Here is a 16,109-nt window from a genome sequence, read left to right as displayed (position 1 = left end):
ACTTGTTCTTCCAAAGAATAAGGTTGTCTTGATTTTTAAAAATTTATAGTTTCCTCTCATTGTACATTAAATTTTCAACCATGTACACATATTATACTTTATTTAATTAGTTCTTATTAGACATTTAGTTTATTTCTATTTATAATTACAAATCTATTTTTTAAAATCTATCTATCTATTTATTTATGTATGGCTGTGTTGGGTCTTCGTTGCTGTGCATGGGCTTTCTCTAGTTGCTGCGAGCGGGGTCTACTCTTCGTTGCGGTGCACAAACTTCTCATTGCGGTGGCTTTTTCTTGTTGCAGAGCACGGGCTCTAGGCGTGCGGGCTTCGGTAGTTGTGGCACGCAGGCTCAGTAGTTGTGGTGCATGGGCTTAGTTGCTCCATGGCATGTGGGATCTTCCTGGACCAGGGCTTGAACCAGTGTCCCTTGCATTGGCAGGTGGATTCTTAACCACTGCACCACCAGGGAAGTCCTACAAATCTAAAATAAACATATTTATAACTTTTCTTATATATCTGTGATTCTTCTGATTAAATTAAGAAATGAAATAGATCGTTGCAATAAATTTGAATACTTTTAAGGTTCTGAAAATATATCATCAAATTGCCTTCTAATTTTAAACTCTTACCAGAGTATATGGGAGTATCTTAAAATTCCAGGCTTTAAACCATGTATTTGTGTATACAAAAGGTTTAGGGAGTTGGGGGCAGGGAGGAGACAGTACATAATTGAAATGTTTAAGTAGAGAGTGTTTTCTCCTCTCCATAATACATACAAATGCTACACTTAATGTTGTGTCACAGGTCTTTGAGACACTATTCATTTTTCTTAAAACTTTTTTTTTCTTTATTCTTCAGATTGGATGAATTCTGTTGATCTACTGTCAAGTTCATTCATTCATTCTTTTGTCATCTCAAATCTGCTGTTCAACCCCTATAGTGATTTGTTTTATTGCAGTTACACTTTCCAACTCCAGAATTTCTATTTCGTTCTTTTTTGTAACTTCTGTATCCTTACTGGGAATCCTTGTTGATTCAATGTTTCATACTTCCCTTTAATCTTTAAACATAATTTTCCTTATTTCTTTGAACATATTTTAATATTCTTGTTTTTATTTTTAAGCAAGGCTTCTTAGGAGTTGCTCCTGTGTCTGCATAGCTTAGTAGTCAGATAATGACTGTGCTTAAATTCTTTGAGCCAATAAAGCTTTCATCCTCTGCCATTGGATCTGTGTGTGGATAGAAGAGCATATTCAGAGTTAAGGCTGTTTTCAAGTCTACCCAGCTTGTACTTTACAGCAGGTCTTTTGGGTCTCTGTGTTGTCCAGGAGAGTATGAATAGCCTGGGCGCTCTCTGGTCTCAGCTGCACGTATGTGCAGCCTCCACCAGCAATGCTTGCCCTGACTGTGACTACAGCCTCAGGCTAGTACTCTTGACTTTCCCCGGCTCAGTGACCTCCAAGATACCACTTCCACAGACAACTTTTGCCATTTCTCCAAAATGAGTGAGCCTTGTCTGTGGAAAGAAAGAAGCTCCTGTCTTCATAGCTTGCCCCATCTTGGCAGAACCTCCAGTTCAAGGTGGTAGGAAAGGGGATAAGAATGGTCCCAAGCCAGAACACCACTGATTTCCACTGTTCTTACTTGAAGTTCAGGAGTTTTTCCCACACATGAAAGCGTCTCATGATATTGTGTGCTTTTGTTAGCTCTCCAAAGAGCTGAATTGGTTGCTTTTGTCAGTTTTTGTCTAGCTTTATTTTTGTTTTTGGGGGGAGGATTTGTGAGCTCCTTAATCAGCCATACCCCAAAATCTTGCCCCTCTTACTGTTTATTTTCATACTCTAATTGCCACATTTAGCTATTGGCAGCCCTTCCGGTTGGTTTCTGTTTTAGATAACAGTTTTAAAGGCTTCATTTTTGCATTATGGTCTGTTCAAATGTAAGGGTCTATTTTTATTTATTTATTTATTTGTTTAATTTTTAAAATCACAGTTCCTCTGAGTTCCATTAGTTTTAGAAATTCAGAAAGGAAATCTGTAAAATTTTTTGTTTTTGGTAAACCCGGTAACAGAAACTTTTTCCTTATTTTCAAAATCAACTAGTAAATATATGTGTTTATTTTCTTAGAAAGACAGAATCCATTGATGTAATGGATGCAGTTGGAAGTAATATTGTGGTCAGCACAAGAACCGGAGAGGTAATGAGGATTTTGCCAAGGATGCATGAGGACATCAATGAAGAGTGGATCTCTGATAAAACCAGGTATGTGCTATATTGTTTCCTTTAACTTTTGGACTTGATTTAAAGGAAATTTTATAATAATTTTGATTTTAAGGAACAGTCTTTTATATTTGCAAATTAATGTGTATAGACTATTGAAATCTGGACTGTTTATATAGAGAATTGGACAAAACTGACTTTAGTAGTCCTAGGTATATCACTGGCTTTCATATTAACTGGCTTTCATATTGAGAAATATGTTTTTTCCTCCCAGATAGAGAAATTGAAGTAAATTAAGATACTTAATCTATTTCACTTTGCCTCTGTTTCATTGGAGAATAGAAGCTAAATATAAGTTAGATTTGTACAATATAATTTTGATGAAATATCTAAAACTACTCAAGTTTTATAAATGGTTTGGCTTTTTCAGCTACCAGATTTTTTGTGTATTGTAATTTTAAGATTATTCAGGTAGCTGAAAATAAATTATAAGAACTCAAACATTTTAGGTGGTATTTTAGTTTTAGATGATGTTTGTAGAATATTTATTAGTTCATCTCCAAAGAAACCTGGAATAATTATTTTATCCAAGTGTTTACTATTCTATTTGACCTTTAACCAGTACTGTATTTTAATAACATTTCTTTTAGATTTTAAACTTGAAAATTATAGTTGCCTTTTTAGCAAGATTCCACAAATAGTATAATTTCTGTTATCTAGATTCGCCTATGATGGGCTAAAACGTCAAAGACTTACCGAGCCGATGGTCAGAAATGAAAAGGGGCTTTTAACATACACCACCTGGGAGGACGCACTCTCGCGTGTAGCTGGAATGGTAAAAAATTGAAGTATAGAATAACTATATTTGTGATTTCCAAGGCACATCTTTTTAATGAAGAGGGGATATGTTTCTCTTCACTTCTTTCATCTTACCAAGATTATCTTCCATTTAACAAACATTTATTGAGAAAAAAAGAAAGCATTTATTGAGAACTATACAACATGTCATGCTAGATGTAGGGATATAAAGACCACTAGCACATAGTTCTTAACCTCCCACAGTCTTTTAGGAAAAGATGCATAATTAGGCAATTATCATATGCTACTTTGGGTAGTTGTGCAGAAAATGATACATGAGAGAGCACATTGGAGGGATGCCTAACCAAGTATCGTGTCACATAGGTAAGGTGACTCCTTAGGCAAAGTCTAAGCATGAATACAAGCTTGCCAGAGCAAAAACAGGGGGAATGGCCTTCTGGTCAGAGAAGAGCAACATACCTAAAGGGCTTGAAGGAATGACAGATCCTTCAGATGAAGTTGTATTTAAATATAATTCCACAGTCTTCATTTCCCAGACCTCATTTTGAGACCCTTTGTTCCTAGTTTAAAAACAAACAGGGGGGCTTCCCTGGTGGCGCAGTGGTTGAGAATCTGCCTGCCAATGCAGGGGACACGGGTTTGAGCCCTGGTCTGGGAGGATCCCACATGCCGCGGAGCAACTAAGCCCGTGAGCCACAATTGCTGAGCCTGCGCGTCTGGAGCCTGTGCTCCATAACAAGAGAGGCCACGATAGTGAGAGGCCCGCGCACCGCGATGAAGAGTGGCCCCCACTTGCCGCAACTGGAGAAAGCCCTCTCACAGAAACGAAGTCCCAACACAGCCATAGATAAATAGATAAATAATAAATAATAAATAAAACAATAAAACAATAAAAAATAATAAACAAACAAACACAAACAGGAACTTCCCTGGCTGTCCAGTGGTTAAGACTCCACACCTCCACTGCAGGGAGCACAGGTTCGATCCCTGGTCAGGGAATCAGATCCCACGTGCCACACAGCGCAGCCATAAATAAATAAGTACATGCATACATACATACATACATCTTTATTCCAGGCTGATGTCATTAACCTTGGCCCCACATATGCTTCTGCTTCTCACTTTCAAATTAATAATTAGTGTGAGAACTTTTTAGTTAGAAGTTTGTTCCTTTTATTGTACTTGAAAATGACATTATTGTTTTGTTTTCTGAACATTTCATTGTGATCTTTTGCTGAATGAAGGTTTCTTGGTGATAGCCTTTTCATCCATTTTTAGTTGCAGAGTTTTCAAGGCAACGATGTGGCAGCAATTGCAGGTGGCTTGGTGGATGCTGAAGCCCTAGTAGCACTCAAAGATTTACTTAATAGAGTGGACTCTGACACCCTATGCACTGAAGAGGTCTTCCCCACCACAGGAGCTGGGTGAGAAGTTTGAAGCTAGAATCTAGGCTTTCTTTTTTTTTTTTCTGGTTACAGGTTTTGTTTAAACCAACACATCTATGGCATCAATGACTTTTATGTGACAGCTTGGATACTCCAACATACCTACCAGCTTATTATCACATACAGACCAAAGTCAAACCAGGAGCTATTAGAGAATCCAGTTATTAATAAGTATCTGAACCTTTGATGTAATTTAAGAATGCTTCATAGATTTTTTTTTGTCTGGGAGTGCCATGGGTTTGATGACAGGAGAGTATTTCATGGATTGTCAGTGTGTATTAGTTTTAAAGTAAAACTTGCATTTTATATTTCGTGTTTCTAGCACAGATCTACGTTCCAATTATCTTCTTAATACTACAATTGCCGGTGTGGAAGAGACAGATGTTGTCCTCCTGGTTGGTACAAATCCACGTTTTGAGGCACCACTATTTAATGCTAGAATTCGAAAGAGGTTAGTAATAATATTCAGGGTTTTAAAAACATTTATATGATAATTTGTTTTATCTATGAAAAAATGACTATTTTAGCTGATTCCTAATAGTGTTAGTGGGAGTGAGACTCCAAAAGATAATTGGAGGGCAATTTCTAACAGGTCCGTTCCCCGCTTCTCCCCCTGCTGATCTTTATATTTTATCTTTTTAGTTTGAAATAATTCAAGATACTTGAAATGTTCTTTGTATACCCATTTTTGTGTAATGTTCACCCGATTAGTCAATGTTCATGTTTTATATTTTTTTTATTCTCTCTCCATGTATGTATTTGTGTGAATATAATCATCTGAAAGTAGGTTGTAGACATGATGCCCTTTTTATCCCACACTGAATACTTCTGTGTGGATTTCCTAAGAACGAGGGATATTCTCCATTTAAGAATTTGATTCTTTATTTAATCAAGACTTTACTATTGATACAGTATTATTATCTAATCTATAGTTTGTGTTTAGACTTCACTGATTCTTCCATAATTTCTTTTATAATTTTTTTTTTTCCTGCCCAGGATCTAGTCTGGAGTTACACATTGCAGTTAGTGTCATGACTCTTCAGTCTCCTTTTTTGACATCTTTTTTGAAGAGTACAGGCCAGTTATTTTGTAGAATGACTCTCCATCTTTTTATATCTTAGAGACTTAATAGATCGACCATATAATTGATTGTTTAAACTGGGACACTGTTGAGAGTAGAAAGGGGAGTTGTTAATTACTCCAGGATGACAGGTTAAAACCACCACTGTCTCTGACAAACCAGAGTATATGGTCACCACATTTATAACTATTTTTGGAGGAGCTGGATCCATACTTCCTTGTCATAGAGAATAAATATGAATGATGTAGTTTGTTTTTTATGAAATTTATTTAAATAGCCTTAACGGATAATTAGGAGGTAACTGACTCTGCTGTGTAAATATGACAAAATAAAAACTACAGATCATTTATTCTAAAATTAAAGTCTTTGTTTATATCTAGCTTAGAGTTAGCATTCTAACACAGCAAATTAATTCATTGAATTTCCTTGGTGTGTACGGGCTTACCTCATTTTGTTGCACTTTGCTGTAGTGTACTTGCAGATATGGTATTTTTTGCAAATTTAAAATTTATGGCAGCCTTCATTCAAGTAAGTCTTTTGGTGCCATTTTCCAACAGCATTTGCTCACTTTGTGTCTCTGTGTCATATTTTGATAATTTTCACAATATTTCAAACTTTTTCATTATTATTACATTTTATCATGGTGACCTGTGATCAGTGATCTTTGATGTTAGTATTGTAATTGTTTTGGGACACCACAAACCATACCCATATAATAAGGTGAACATAATAAATGTTGGTGTGTTTCAGTAACCTACAATGGCTTCCAGGTGTCAAAGTGAAAGAAAGAGTTGCACATCTTTTACTTTAAATCAAAAGCTAGAAATGATTAAACTTACTGAAGAGGGCATGTTGAAAGCCGAGACAGGCCAAAAGATAGACCTCTTGTGCCAGTTAGCCAAGTTGTGAATGCAAAGGAAAAGTTCTTGAGGGAAATTAAAAGCGCTACTCCAATGAGCACATGAATGATAAGAAAGCAAAATAGCCTTATTGCTGATAATGGATAAAGTTTGAGTGGTCTGGATAGAAGATCAAACCAGCCATGACATTCCCTTAAGCCAAAGCCTAATCCAGAGCAAGGCCCTAACTCTCTTCAATTCTGAAGGCTGAAAGAGGCGAGGAAGCTGCAGAAGAAGAGTTGAAGCTAGCAGAGGTTGTTTCATGAGATTTATGGAAAGAAGCTATCTCCATAACATAAAAGTGCAAGGTGAAGCAGCAAGTGCTGATGTAGAAGCTGCAGCAAGTTATCCAGGAGATCTAGCTACGATAATTAATGAAGGTGGCTACACTAACCCACAGATATTTCAGTGTAGACGAAACAGCCTTATATTGGAAAAAGATGCCATTGCTGGAGAAGGACTTTCATAGCTAGAGAAGAAAAGTCAGTGCTTGGCTTCAGAGCTTCAAAGGACAGACTCTATTAGGGGCTAATGCACCTGGTGACTTGAAGTTGAAGCCAGTGCTCAACTTACCATTCCAAAAATCCTAGGGCCCTTAAGAATTTTGCTAAATCTATTCTGCCTGTACTCAGTAAATGGAACAGCAAAGCCTGGATAACAGCACATCTGTTTGCAACATGGTTTACTGAATATTTTAAGCCCATTGTTGAGACCTACTGCTCAGAAAGAAAGATTCCTTTCAAAATATTACTGCTAATTGATAATTGCACCTGATCACCCAAAAGCTCTGATGGAGATATACAGTGAGATTAATGTTGTTTTGTGCCTGCTAACACAGCGTCCATTCTGCAGCTCATGGATCAAGGAGGAAGATTTTTGGGTCTTATTGAGAAATACATTCATAAGGCTGTAGTTGCCATAACTAGTGGTTCTACTGATGGAAAGTAAATTGAAAACCTGGAAAGGATTCACCATTCTAGATGCCATTAAGAACATTCTTGAGTCATGGGAAGAGGTCAAGATATCAGTGTTAAAAAGGAGTTTGGAAGAAGTTGATTCCAAACCTCCTGGATGACTTTGAGGGGCTCAGAACTTCAGCTGAGGAAGTAACTGCAGATGTGGTGGAAATAGAGAACTAGAATTAGAAGTAGAGTCTAAGGATGTGACTGCATTGCTGCAATCTCGTGATAAAACTTTAGTGGATGAAGAGTTGCTTCTTATGGATGAGCAAAAAAAGTTGTTTCTTGATATAAGATCTATTCCTGGTGAATTCTGTGAAGAAATTGTTGAAATGACAACAGTGGATTTAGAATATTACATAAATTTAAGTTGATAAAGCAGCAGCCAGATTTGAGAGGATTGACTCCCAATTGTGAAAGGATTTCTACCGTGGGTAAAATGCCATCAAACAGCGCTACAGAGAAATTGTTCATGAAAGGAAGAGATCATCGATGCAGCACACTTCATTACTGCCTTATTCTAAGAAACTGCCACAGCCAGCCCAGCCTTCAGCAACCACCACCCTGATCAAAGTCAGCAGCCATCAGCACGAGGCAAGATTCTCCACCAGCAAAAAGATTTCCATTCACTCAAGGTTCATACAATGTTTAGCATGTTTTTAGCAATAAAGTATTTTTTAATTAAGGTGTGTATATTGTTTTTCTGACATAATGATTTTGTACACTTAATAGACTGCAGTGTAGTGTAAATATAACTTTTATATGCACCAGGAAACCAAAAGATTTGTGTAACTTGCTTTAGTGTGATACTCGCTTTATTTTGTGGTCTGGGACCGAACCCACAGTATCTCCAAGGTATGCCTGTATTTTTACAACACTTTGTTTTTGAAAGGTACACAATAATATCTGTTAAAGTTAAATGTTCTAGGAGGGCTTTAGTGCTTTTAACATTTTCTAATTTAAATAGATGTAGCACATAGCATTGAAGAGACCAGTAACTGCTAACTTAGTGATTTAGCTCTAAAAACTCTGTTGTTTTTATTTCAGCTGGCTTCATAATGACTTAAAAGTGGCCCTTATAGGCAGCCCTGTTGATCTCACTTACAGCTACGACCATCTGGGAGATTCTCCCAAAATTCTTCAAGACATTGCTTCGGGCAGCCATCCTTTCAGCCAGGTGCTCTTGAGTTATATGTATCTACTCTTGTTGATTTTTAAGTATTATTTTTAAAATTTATTATTTTTGGAATAATATGTGATTGCTGTTAAAAACTACATATATATAGCAACATAGAAAATAATATATAAGAAAGTAAACATTATCCAAAATCCCACTACCCCAAATAAGCATTGATGAAACATCATACAGTCATTTCTCTATTCATATATAGAGCAAGATGGATGGATAGGTAAACAAAAATGAAATCATACTGTACATTTTTATTTATCAGAGTTTAATTTTACTTGAAGTTATCATTAAAAAATGAAGTAAAACTGAAAGAATGAAACTTTAAACTTCAGTGAAATCTTTCTTTACAGCAAGGGTTATTATTCCTAAAAGAAATTTCACCAGTTTTTGTTTGTTTGTTTTTTCTTTTCTTTTTTTTTTTTTTTTTTTGTGTCCACACCACGCGGCATGCGGGATCTTACTTCCCCGACCAGGGATCGAACCCGTGCCCCTTAGAGTGGAAGTGTGGGGTCTTAACCACTGGACCACCAGGGAAGTCCCTCACCAGCTTTTTTTACATGACTTTTTCATTACTAAGTTCTTTATTTACATTCATTTAATTGCCATCTGGAGTTTAGAGCTTTGGGGTTTGGTTTTGTTTGTTTGCTTGTTTTTGTTTTTGTTTTCAAGAAGAGATGTAGGTGCACCATTCCTTGAGTTCTTTCTTACTTGAGAATGTTTATTTTATTCCTGAAGAGAGCCTTGGCAGGATATAAAGATCTAGGGTTATACTTTTTTTGCCCTCTGAACTTCATAGATACTGCCTTTTGTAACTGTGGAGAAGAAGCCCAGTGTCAGCCATATTCTCTTCCAACCCTGTCCTATTTTTTGTTGTTGTTGTCTAGATACTTTTTTATTGATATTTCATGCTTGATATTTTATCTATGAAATTTAGTAACTTCACTAGAATATGTCTTAGTGATGGTGGTTCTCTACCATTTTTTTTTTTAATGGGACATGCACCTTTCAGTCTGAAGATTCAAGATTCTCTTTATTTTAGGAGTTGTGTATGTGTGTGTGTGTGTGTGTGTGTGTGTGATGTGTGGGATGGTGATTGTTAAAAAAATGTAAAAGGTTTCTGTTTCTCACATAACAGTGGTTCTGAAGGTAAGCAGTTTGACAGATGGTGCAGTTGTCCAAGAATGTCATCAAGGCAGGAGCCTACCTTCCTGCTTTGCTATCCTCAGTGCATTTCCTCACTCACGTGTGTTTGTGTGTGAGCCTCTCCTCATGGTTCCAAGATGGTTGCTTTACTGACAGCTTCATGTGTAGGCAAGAAGAAAGTCAAGTGTGAGGGGACAAAGCATCCAAACCCAACTTCTTTGTTTGTCGGTTTTGAATAACATCATTATTGTTACTGTGATCAAAAATATTTTTTAAAAATGTATTGAGAAGAATCCTTCTCTTCTCTCTAGTTCGCATCCCCATGCCCCAGAAGGTGATGAGTGTTCGTCAGGAAAGTTTTCTTCTCTAATATATTTAAATGTATTTTCCATTAATTAGTTCTTTTTGTTAAGAACTCTTAACAATGCAGATATTGGATCTCCTCTTCTATCTTTTCTGTCATTTTTTCTTTATTCTTTTGTTCTTTTTCAGTTTATTTTATGTAATTTCATATAAACTGTCTTTCTTGTCCCGGTATTTACAGTCGTGTTTAATTCTGTTTTTTATTGTTTCTGGAATGATTTTCATCTCTACTTTGTTTCTCTTCTAGTTCTTTCTTGAATTCTCTGATGAAAATCTTCCATAATACTCTCTATTATGTAACTTCTCTGAGCTCTTTTTTTAAGTGAGGAATTGTTTTGTTTTTCATTTTCTTTGAGGCTATTGAAAACTGTTTCTTATTTTTTTGAGGCTACTGAAAGCTCTTCACATTTCCTTGGAAAATTCCTCTTGTCAATGTCCTCCTTTTTGTAGTATCTAGGCACAATTCTCATGCTGATTCATTGATTGGGTCCAGCTATTTATTGAAGAATGACACAGAAAATAGGCAGGAGAGTGAACTGTTATAGTCTACAGCTTTATTTCTAATTTTTCCATCCACCACTGTATGTGTAGTTTCTTCTGCACTTGCGATGCATTTCCTCTCAGTTTTTGGTATTCAGATAGTTACTGTGGTTTAAAGCAAAGCCCTTAACTTTAAGGTATTCTGCATTGCGATCTAGTGATCATTGCTTTCCCTACCTTCTCCTCCCTGTCTGGGGCATAGAGAGTAGATAGAATATAGTAGACATGGTACTTCAGCATGGTCTCTCCTGTTACAAATCACCTGAACCTCTGTACGGACATTCCTCATTTTTTTCTGGGACCTATCCTATAGTCATTCTGACCAAAGGATGTTTGGCTAGGGTTTTCATTCCCAATGCTTCTTTTTTGAAAATTTGTTTTATTTGTTACTAGTTTAGCTATTTCACAGTAGCATTGGCAAGAGATTTTTGAGTAAATCTGGTTGTATGTATATCCATATGTCGACTAGCGAATTAAGACATTCACGTTAGAACTAAAACTTGAGACAGCATATTATAGATGCAAATTTGGTTAGATTTAGTTACTTCTAATGTTTGTTTATTTTATTTTTTAATTAATTTTTATGGGAGTTTAGTTGCTTTACAATGTTATGTTAGTTTCTGCTGTACAGCAAAGTGAATCAGTTATACATATACATTTATTCCCTCTTTTTTAGATTTCCTTCCCACTTCTAATGTTTTTTTAAATGAAAGTTCTTTTTTCTAAAAGGTCCTAAAGGAAGCTAAAAAACCAATGGTGGTTTTAGGCAGTTCTGCACTCCAAAGAAATGATGGGGCAGCAATTCTTGCAGCTGTTTCCAACATTGCTCAAAAGATTCGGATGAGTAGTGGTGTTACTGGTGATTGGAAAGTTATGAATATCCTTCATAGGTAAGTTGAGTAGTTGTTTTATAATCTATAATTTTGTGTATATTTTGTGTACACTGTCACATTTAGGTTTACAAACAACTTAATATTTAGCGACATTATCTCAGTAGCAGATGTGAAATAGAAACCTTTATTTTGTGTGAGAAGAAGCCAAGATAATAAATAATATTAAAAATATCCAAATTGCAGTAAGTGCTAAGAAAATCTTAAAAATCTGTATCATATTTAGATACTGTGGTTCAAAAATTGCAATAAGTCCTCTGACTTTTTTTTTTTTTAATTTTATTTATTTATTTATTTATGGCTGTGTTGGGTCTTCGTTTCTGTGTGAGGGCTTTCCCCAGTTGCGGCAAGTGGGGGCCACCCCTCATCGCGGTGCGCGGGCCTCTCACCATCGCGACGCCCCCCTGCTGCGGAGCACAGGCTCCAGACGCACAGGCTCAGCAACTGTGGCTCACGGGCCCAGTCGCTCCGCGGCATGTGGGATCTTCCCAGACCGTGAGCCACAACTACTGAGCCTGCGCGTCTGGAGCCTGTGCTCTGCAACAAGAGAGGCCACGACAGTGAGAGGCCCGTGCACCGCGATGAAGAGGGGCCCCCGCTCGCCGCAACTGGAGAAAGCCCTCGCACAGAAACAAAGACCCAACGCAGCCAAAAGTAAGTAAGTAAGTAAGTAAGTAAATAAATAAATAAATAAATGTAAGCTAACGTGAGAATTCAAATAAAGTGAGGTTTTTCTCTGGCAATATTAATAGTGCAGATTTATTTTAGAAAAGTTGGAAAGAGAAGAAAGAATACAAAAATGGAAATTATCCATAGTTCACAATCTGTAGATAATTACTGTTGCAATTTTTGTGCACTTTGTTTTGGGTTTCTTTGTGTGTGTGTATAAATATTTTTTTAGTTATATAGTTGAAGTCATACTGTGTATGCAATTTTGTGTCCTGATTTTGATTGATTTTCATTACCAAACAAGAATTTCCTCATGATTAGAAATTCTTTATAAACATAAACATTAATGGCTATATAATATGAATATATATAATTTTTTTAGCCTTTCCTTTTATTTAACATGTAATTCATTTTGCATTAGTGAATGAATTTCCAATTTCCCATAATCCTTTCTACCTTAAGTATTATTTTTCAAATCTTCAAATTTGTTTAAGGATTGAGGCTAAACACTCTTAAATTTGCTAGGCAAACTTTTTTAAATTTAAAAGTGTTCAAATACATTCTTAAACATTAATTTCAGTGTTCTATTTCCCCATTTATTGGTTTAATTTGGCATTGTAGTTCATCACGTAAACATTTTTTTTAACTTTTTTTTTTTTTTTTTTTTTTTTAATTTTTGGCTGTGTTGGTTCTTTGCTGCTGCGCCCGGGCTTTCTCCAGTTGTGGCGAGCGGGGGCTACTCTTTTGTTGAGGTGTGCAGGCATCTCATTGCGGTGGCTTCTCTTTTTGCAGAGCATGGGCTCTAGGCACGCGGGCTTCAGTAGTTGTGGCACGCAGGCTGAGTGGTTGTGGCTCGTGGGCTCTAGAGCACAGGCTCAGTAGTTGTGGCACACAGGCTCAGCTGCTCTGAGGCATGTAGGATCCTCCCGGACTGGGGATTGAACCCGTGTCCCCTGCATTGGCAGGCAGACTCCTAACCACTGCACCGCCAGGGAAGTCCCAAAAACTTTATATTTTTTAAATAGTTTATTTGCATTGACCACCTCTAGATCCTTTCTAGCCACAATTTTTAGCATTTTAGAATTTTTAGAATAGAAAAGAGACTAGATATTTTCTTATTTTTAATTCACTTTTGAATCCATGTCTTTATTATAATATTTTTTTATTGTTTGTTTTTACTGAATGGGTACTTGATAACTTTTTAGGAAAAATTTCTGTGTCTAACAATGTCTTCCTGATGCCTTCTCACAGATGACCACTTGGCTAGATACAAAGATCACAAGTTGTTTCCTTTAATACTCAAGTTTTTTTTCACCTTTCTTTCACATTTTAGAGAAGATCTCATCTAATCTGAGTTTTGTCTCTGATTATAACCTGATTTTATATATGTATGTGTTTTTGTCCACCTGCTCACCCTTTGGATTCCTTATTTTTGATGTTAAAAATTTCTACTAGAATATAACTGAGTGACATTCATTTGACGTTACCTTTGCCTGGGAATATCATAGAACTCTCCATTTTCAAATTGAAATTTTTGATATGGTTTTTCCTTTTAAGTTCAGAAAAAGCCAGTTGGTTTACTTTTACATTGTTATTTGGTCTCATGCAGAAGCTTCTATTTGTTATGCATTGGTTGGCCCTTCAGACTTTTATCTCTTATCTTTTCTCTCATAATTTTTCTCACTTTCTTTCGATGTTTAGGTAGAATTTCTTATGTCATTTGTGAGTTTTCATTATGGAGCGCACTGACATCATTGTAATTTTTAATTGATTAACCTTGTTTTTTTATTTCATTCTTACCTAAGTTTTCCTTTTCATGAAAATTCAATGTAGTTTATTAGGACATACCTTTTAATGCTTGTTGAGAACATGAAACAGATATTTTAAAACCTTTTCTTTCTTTCCTTTTTTTTTTAGATATTTATTTATCTATCTATTTATTTATTTATTTATTTTGGCTGTGCTGGGTCTTAGTTGCAGCACGCAGTATCTTCGTTGCGGCATGCGGGGTCTTTTAGTTGCAGCATGCGGGGTCTTCTACTTGCGGCATGCGGGATCTTTAGTTGCAGCATGCGAACTCTTAGTTGTGGCATGTGGGATCTAGTTCCCTGACGAAGGATCGAACCCAGGCCCACTGCATTGGGAGCTCGGAGTCTTGGCCACTAGACCACCAGGGAAGTCCCTTGTCTTTATTTCTTATAGTATATTTCAGAGTAAAGCATATTTTCTAATTCTTGGAGAATCTTTTAATCTTTTTTTTGTTTACTGATCATTCTCGCAGAGGCAAACTTAGGTTACTTAGTTTGTTTTCCAAGATGAGGTGGGCTCTGTCATAAGTTAGCATGTGAGTCTCTGCTCAGATCTTTGAGAGACATCAAGGCTTAGAATGAGAGACATTAAAAACAAATATTGTGTAGGTGGGGCGGCAGGGGGAGCTAAGTTTTGAAATTGAACTTGGGAAGTGTGAGTTCTCTAACTTTGTTTATTTTTAAGATAGATTTGATTGGGAACTCCCTGGCAGTCCAGTGGTTGGGACTCCACACATTCACTGACGTGGGTCCAGGTTCAGTCCCTGGTCAGGGAACTAGGATCCTGCCAGCCATGCAGAGTGACCAAAAAAAAAAAAAAAAAGATAGATTTTGTTATTTTTGGTCCTTTGCATTCCAGGTGAATTTTAGGATCAACTTGTCAGTTTTTGCAAGGGATTCAGCTGTGATTTTTTGATAGGGATTGCATTAAATCTATAGATCAATTTGGGAAGTATTGCCATCTTAACAATATTAAGTCTTCCAATCTATGAACATAGGATGTCTTTCCATTTGTTATGGTCTTTAATTTCCTTTGGAGTTGTTTTGTAATTTTCATTATACAAATCTTGCACTTCTTTTGTTAATTTTTTCAAAGTATTTTATTCTTTTGATGTCCCATTAGAGAGTTTGACAGAGCAGCAGCATCTAGTGGGAGTTCGTTTGACCTGCCCTCCTCCCTTACCAAATAGGTAAAACCCAACTAGCTTTATTCACAGTAGGTCCTCAAAATGGCTACTATCTCTTTAAAGAAAATTAACAATAGCAGACTAGACCAAAGACTCCCAAATGTTCAAAGTATAGTTCTTTGAAACCTTTTCTTTAAAAGATTATTATCTGCTTGTAATAGTAATATATGTTCATTGAAAAAATTCCATAAGGACATACACCAGTGTACTAATTATAGTTTTCTCTGAATTAGTTTTATGAGTGGTGTTTAAATTTTTCCCTTTTGGTTTTCAAAATCATCTAATTTTTCTCTAATGACTGTGCTTGACTTATCAAGTCTTACTGTATTGAATAAAAATCAACTTAAGACGATTGCAGTTGGCATAAAGTTTCCAGAATTAGTCCATTAAGTATTATTTCATGAAGAAACAGTGTCCTAAGCATCTTATTTACTTTTTTGCCATTCTTAAAACAGTACAAGACGGCTGCTTCTGGTTTTGACATCTATTTCAAATGGGTAAAAAAGATGAGGGAAGATCTTTGGCAGCATTGAATAGAAAAGAGACTAGGTATCATTTCAAGAATCACATTTAAATTTTTATAATGAAAACACAACAAGTATGCTAAAAGCTCGTAATTGTTTTACAGGATTGCAAGCCAAGTAGCTGCTTTGGACCTTGGCTATAAACCTGGGGTGGAAGCAATTCGGAAGAACCCTCCCAAAGTGCTGTTTCTCCTGGGAGCAGATGGAGGTTGTATTACTCGACAGGATTTGCCAAAGGATTGTTTCATTATTTATCAAGGTTAGTAGCATCTATGGCACTAGAAACAGAAGAGAATAGTACATTGTGTATATTAGAAACTGTATGGCAATATATTTAGTGGATTGAATATTTTCCATTTGAGAATTTCCC

The 16,109-nt window shown here is 36.3% G+C and overlaps 1 protein-coding gene across 1 annotated transcript in view; it reads left to right on the top strand.

The window, feature by feature from the left end:
- NDUFS1 (NADH:ubiquinone oxidoreductase core subunit S1) overlaps positions 1-16,109 on the top strand; it is a 31,941-nt gene that overhangs the window by 9,129 nt on the left and 6,703 nt on the right. Inside the window, exons 9-15 of the mRNA XM_082467079.1 lie at positions 2,131-2,265; positions 2,944-3,058; positions 4,321-4,466; positions 4,810-4,938; positions 8,474-8,603; positions 11,391-11,551; positions 15,844-15,998. Of these exons, the coding sequence (XP_082323205.1) occupies positions 2,131-2,265; positions 2,944-3,058; positions 4,321-4,466; positions 4,810-4,938; positions 8,474-8,603; positions 11,391-11,551; positions 15,844-15,998 (971 nt within the window). The remainder of the gene's footprint in view (positions 1-2,130; positions 2,266-2,943; positions 3,059-4,320; positions 4,467-4,809; positions 4,939-8,473; positions 8,604-11,390; positions 11,552-15,843; positions 15,999-16,109) is intronic.

This window comes from Balaenoptera physalus (assembly GCF_965194825.1).
Source record: "Balaenoptera physalus genome assembly, chromosome: 6".
NCBI classification, from domain to species: Eukaryota; Metazoa; Chordata; class Mammalia; order Artiodactyla; family Balaenopteridae; genus Balaenoptera; species Balaenoptera physalus.
This window is presented reverse-complemented; position numbering and strand designations above follow the sequence as displayed.